At 59.6% G+C, this 5,498-nt stretch overlaps 1 protein-coding gene across 2 annotated transcripts in view; it reads right to left on the bottom strand.

Moving 5' to 3' along the window:
• Positions 1-1,150: 1,150 nt before the first annotated feature.
• DISP3 (dispatched RND transporter family member 3) overlaps positions 1,151-5,498 on the bottom strand; it is a 51,145-nt gene continuing 46,797 nt past the window's right edge. For both annotated transcript variants that reach the window (XM_007463159.1, XM_007463160.1), the window contains exons 18-21: positions 3,738-3,897; positions 3,052-3,165; positions 2,452-2,618; positions 1,151-1,573 (exon numbers count right to left, since the gene is read on the bottom strand). In XM_007463159.1, the coding sequence (XP_007463221.1) occupies positions 1,211-1,573; positions 2,452-2,618; positions 3,052-3,165; positions 3,738-3,897 (804 nt within the window). In that variant the 3' untranslated portion in view covers positions 1,151-1,210. The remainder of the gene's footprint in view (positions 1,574-2,451; positions 2,619-3,051; positions 3,166-3,737; positions 3,898-5,498) is intronic.

Here is a 5,498-nt window from a genome sequence, read left to right as displayed (position 1 = left end):
ACCTGGAGACAACCCTCAGGGATGTCTACCCCGCCCCAAGGGTTTAGTCCCAGCTCAGTCTGTGTCCAGCTTCCTAAAGCCCAGGGGCCAACGTCTGTCCCGAGGGAGAATGTCACAGCACAATACCAGGTGCGCTGAAGGGGCTGACGGATGCCCCTGTGGGGAGCCAGGCGGGCCCCCTCCCACAGTGCTCCCCCAGTGGTACCCAGCCTCCTGAGCCCGCAGAGCACTCTGTGACCACGCTCCCCAGAGGGTCTGGCACCTCCCACCCCACCTCCATCTTCTTCCAGGCCTGGCCCTACCCCTCGTGCCAGGTTCCGGCCAGGCGGCATGCGAACACTTAGTTTCAATTTTAAGAATACGATGGAGCCAGCGGTGCTTAAAATGCTCATGTTAATGGCAGCCGTCTGCAGTTTCATTTCACTTTAATAAGAACCATCTGCTGTGAGCAGGCGGCCAGCTCCCCTTCTCAGGGGCCACCCCCCTCCCCCAAATTCCACCCCCAGAGTCAGGTGGGGGAGGTAGGGGCTCAGATCTGTAAGGAAGGCTGTGCTGGGGCCCCATGGCTTCCAAAGAGCAGGAGCCCCTTGAGGCTGGGGCCAGGGGTGGGACATGCAGTACCCCAGGCCGGTCCCTCCGTGCTCCCCGGCCAGGACTAAAAGCCCTGGGGAAGATCACAGGACCACCCAACACTGGCCGCTGTAAAACTGATGGGGAGGCGGGGGCAGGGAGTGCGAGGCGCTGCCCTTGCGCCCACTGTGCTCTTCCTGCAAAGTCCCCGAGGGAGGCAGCTCTGGCTGTGCCGCCACAGGTCAGTCACTTTGCCTCCTAATGCCTCAGTTTTCACATCTATAGAATGGGGGAACTGTAACACCCACATCAGAAAGTTCTTGTGAGCACTGAGGCAGTGTGCGAGGGAAGCCCCCTGCAAAAATCACCTGACCCTCAGGGTGACCAGGCACAGAGGGAAGGCTGGTCTCTTCCGCCGCCAGGCATAGTCCAGGGCGGCTGCCAGCTTGACCACCCAGCGGTGGCTGGCACTGAAATGAAGGCAGTGTGGGTCACACAGGTGAGTGTCGCCTGGCCCAGGCCTGGGAACGTAACTAGCTGTAGCCAAGCTGGGAACAAAGTGCCTCTAGGGTCAGAGAACAAGCATCTCGCCCCCCACCCACTGGACCAAAGGTGTGCAAAGCCGGACGTAGTGCCAGGGCTATAGGGAGGTCCCATCGGGCAGGGGGATCTTATAGCCGCTCTGGAGGAGCAGCAGGCAGGCGCCCAGCCCCAGGGCCCCTGCCAGGAGCACGGCACCCAGGGCTTTGAGGAAGGAAGTCCTGGTCCGCGTGAAGGAGCCGGGCGCCATGATGCCGAGCAGGGCTGTGCTGACCGTGAGTGTGTATAGGACGGAGACTCCAGTGTTGAGCGCGACAATCTTGCCGAACTTGGCGAACGGGGCGATGATGCAGAAGAAGAGGGGCACCGTGGCGATGACCGTGGTGAGGGCGCTGGAGACGATGGCCACACCCACATGCCGCACAGCCTCCAGCGTCCGCCACTGGCGCTGCGAGTGGGCATCCTGGGTGTGGGTGAGAGAAAGCTGGGGCCCCAGACGCAGGAGGGGGTGCCTCCCTGCCTGGCGCTTTGGAATGGGGGCTTGGACCCGGGATGAACACGCATCGCTGTCCAAGGCCAGCCTTGCTCTCACGGGCTCCCCATTCCGCCTCCGTGAACGGAGGTGATAACAGCTCCCTGGGGTTGGCGTGAAGCTGGAGCGGTTCCCCTGCAGCAGCTCACGGTGCACAGCACGTAGTAGGGGCGTGTTAAATGTGGCTATGACAACCAGAGTATTGATGATCTGCACAGCAGGCCCTCAAACATGTGAGCCGTGATTGGAACTGATTTCCTTCTTTTGACCAACAACAGCTAAATGTATAACCGATTTGATTTACATATTTATGAATGTTTCACACCAACACAATTCCAAACTAAGAAAAGCCAAAAACTTTATGAGACCCAGAGCTAGTTTTGGCACTGGTACAAGGGCATGTCCTCCCTAAGCCACGAGGTCCAGTGTGGGCAGGGGTTGGTGGCCTCAGGGTCACGACTAGAAGGGCTCAGACTTGCTTCCCAGGCTCCAGAGTGAGACTTAGACTCAGGGAACCGAGAAGCAGGAAGGGCCCTTGGACATCGCCTGGTTCAACCCCTCATGCTCACTCAGGGAGACAGAGGCTGGGGGGAGTGGGCCCGCCCACCACCCACAGCAACGCTTGGGTGGAGCCGCCTTAGAACTTGAGTCCCCTGGGTGTGGAGAATGGCCCGGGAAACTGAGCCTCCTGGAACACATCCTGGCTGGGCATTGGGCACCAGGGGTGTCCAGCTACCCTTGGGGGTCCTCACTGGCACCGAGGGGGGAGAAGATATGCTGGGGAGCGGTGGGGCGGGCAGGGTGCTCACCTCAGCCTGGTGCGGGGGCAGGTTCTCTCCGGCCAGCAGATAGCCCTCGACCAGATGCACGCAGTAATCCACGGAGGAGCCGACGAGGATGGACAGGGAGATGGCTTCCACGGCGCCCATCTCCCAGCCGCTCCAGTACATGACGGTCACCACGAGGCAGACGCTGCCTACGGGGTGCGGGAGGCAGCGGGAGGCAGCTTGGACCTGGTCCCACCCATACAGTCCTGGAGGGTTGCTGGACAAATTCTAAGGGCCCCTGGGGAAGGTGGTAAAGTCTACGGTGGAGCCCCCAGCTCTGGTGACAGGTGCGATGAGTAGGGCCAGGGCCAGAGAGAGCTGGGCTGGGGGGGGGGGGGCTGCTGAAAGAGGGGACAGGTGCAGCAACATGTCCCTGGGACGAGAGCTACCACCTGGTGACACCTGGCTCCCCTCGGGGAGCACATGGTCCTATGAACGACTGTCACAGAGGCTCTTTTTGCTTGGGGTGGGGAGTCGGGAAACCTTCACTGAAAAGATGGGACAGTTAAGGGTGGAGAGAAACCTGTTGACCGGAAGCCACCAGCGAGACCCCTGCCCGCTCCTGGCCCCCGGGCCACTTACCCAAGATGCTCAGGAGCACGGGCAACAGGAGTAGCACGTGGGTGGTGAACACGGTCACCGCAGCCACGCAGATGAGCAAGGAGAGGGCCAGGCCGCACAGGGCGCTCTGCACCCCTGGAAGGGAGAGGAGGGGGCCCTCAGCTGGGCTGCACCGGGGGGCACCCGCGGTCCCCTCACCCTCATGGACCAGAGCTACTGGGGTTATGCAGATGGGCACCGTGACAGCTAGCTGTGCCACTCTGGGCGAGCCACTTGACTTCTCTGAGCCCCCATTTCTTCATCTGTAAAATGGGGTAATGATAGTACCTACTCCCTAGGCCTCGTTTGGAGTTTAAAGAGATAACATAGGTCAGGCCTCAGCCAGGGCTTGGCATCAAGAAGGGCTCCAAATGAGAGACCACTGCCATGAGGGTCATTACCATTACTTTTTAGGTGGCCAAATTCAGGATCAGAGAATGTGGCCAGATGCCCCCAAGCAGGAGGGGACCCAAACTCTGGTCTCTGATCAGTGTTCCCAGACACTGTGTCGTCCCAGTTTCTCCAGGGCTCTCGGCCAGAATTGAGAAGACAAGTGTGGCTCAGACAGGCCAGGTCGTGCCTTTCCTGCTCTAGGTCACCTCCCTGTGTCCCTGCTGCCAGCGCCCACCCCACCGGGACCCTGTGGGGCGGGCTGGGCTGCCGCTTGCCTATGATCTCCATGAAGATCCGCTTCCAGTGCTCACAGGTCTGGAAGCCGCGGTGCAGGGCTGAGCCCTCGGGGAGCGTCTTCAGCTGCTGCTGCAGGAAGCTCTCCCAGCGCAGGTAGTCCGAGTAGGTCTGGAAGGAGGACTTGCCCTTGTACGTGGTCTGCGGGGACATGAGCCAGTGAGACAGGCGGGCAGCTGTGGCCCACGCTGCTGCCCTGGTGATAGCTGGTCTGCTCTGTGACAGCTGCAGCTGGCCTCTGGCCACTTGCAAAGAGAGTGTGCTGTGTGAAGGGTGAGCCCATCTGAGATCACTTCCCCCCAGCCTCTGGGTGCGCGTGTGACTCTCACAGCAGCGGCAGGTCCCCATTCAAGCAAAGTCCCCATCCCTTTCCAACAGAACCACCTCCAACTTCCAGAGCCCCCCAGCTCCGCGTCCCACCCTCGGCCCATGCTGTCCCTCTGCCCTCTGCGCAGCTTGCTCCCACCCCTCCTTCAAGCCTCGTGAGGTTTCCGCCTCCTCTAGGAAGCCTTCCTTGATGCCCCAAGACGGTCATCTTCTGGGCTCTGCGAGTCCTCGGTGCTTCCCCATCACAGTTCTCGTCACTGCCCGGCAACCTGCCCCTCCTCTCCTGGCTGGACTGTGAGTCCGGGAGGGCAGGTGACCTGTCTGGTTCACGGCGCCCAGCTCTGGAACGTTTATATATGTTACCTCACTGGTCCAATCCTGCTCTCCCTGAGCACAAACCAGGGTACAGCGTGTCTGTGTGCACGTGTGTGTCTGCGTGCTGGTGGGGGAGCCTGAGCAGGGATTCTCTCCTCCAACTGTCTGAGGCTTCGGCCTTTTTGAAAAAGGAGGGAAATTCAGACGCCAGCTACAACATGGATGGATGTGAAGAATGCTGTGCTAAGTGAAACGAACCAAGCACGAAAAGAACAGTGCTGTGGGATTCCGCCTCTGTAGTCAAATCCATGGGGGCAGAAAGCAGAGTGGTGGCTGGAGGGGGTGCCTGGGGAGTCCATGTCTAATGGGGACAGTTTCAGTGTTGCAAGATAAGAAGTTTTATAGATGGATGGTGGTGATAGTTGCACAACACTGTGACTATGCTTAATATTACTGAACTATACACTTAAAAATGGTTTAAATGGCCAATTTTATTATGTATATTTTACCACAATTTTTAAAAACTACATGGGGCGTTGAAGGGGTGTCTGCGTTAGCCTAGGGCTCACTGAGGGCTTGGAGGGGGTCTGGGTCCTCCTCGTGGTGGCCAGGGGTTTGGCTGCTCGTGCAGTGAGTGGCACAGGTGGTGGGACAGAAAGTAGGGCTGGGGTCGAAGAACAAGAATCGCCCTCGTCACATGAATTCTCGTTCCCCAGCACCTTCACGTGACTGACCTACCCTAGCTTCTCGATGACTGCCAGAGGGCGGGCAGGGAGCCGTAACCCTAATTTTTAGAGGAGGGACTGCAGGCTAGAGGGGACGAGCGTCTTGCTCAAGGACACAGAGCACAGCAGGATCAGAGCCAGGACTGGACCCCGGGGCTCAGCACGGAGGCAGCAGGGGCAGACCTGGCAAGTCTCACAGTGCGAAGCGCTAGGGCCAGGCCCGCAATGCCCAGGTCGGGGATGTGCGTGTGTGCAAGTGTGCATATGTGTGTGCACATGTGTGTGCATGGGTGTGTGTGCATGGGTGTCTCCTTGGCAGAGCCTAGGGGGTGAGAGAGGAAGCAGTGAAGTGTCGAATGGCTGGTCCCCCGTCTT

This window comes from Lipotes vexillifer, unplaced genomic scaffold, assembly GCF_000442215.2.
Source record: "Lipotes vexillifer unplaced genomic scaffold, Lipotes_vexillifer_v1.1 scaffold109, whole genome shotgun sequence".
NCBI lineage: Eukaryota > Metazoa > Chordata > Mammalia > Artiodactyla > Lipotidae > Lipotes > Lipotes vexillifer.
This window is presented reverse-complemented; position numbering and strand designations above follow the sequence as displayed.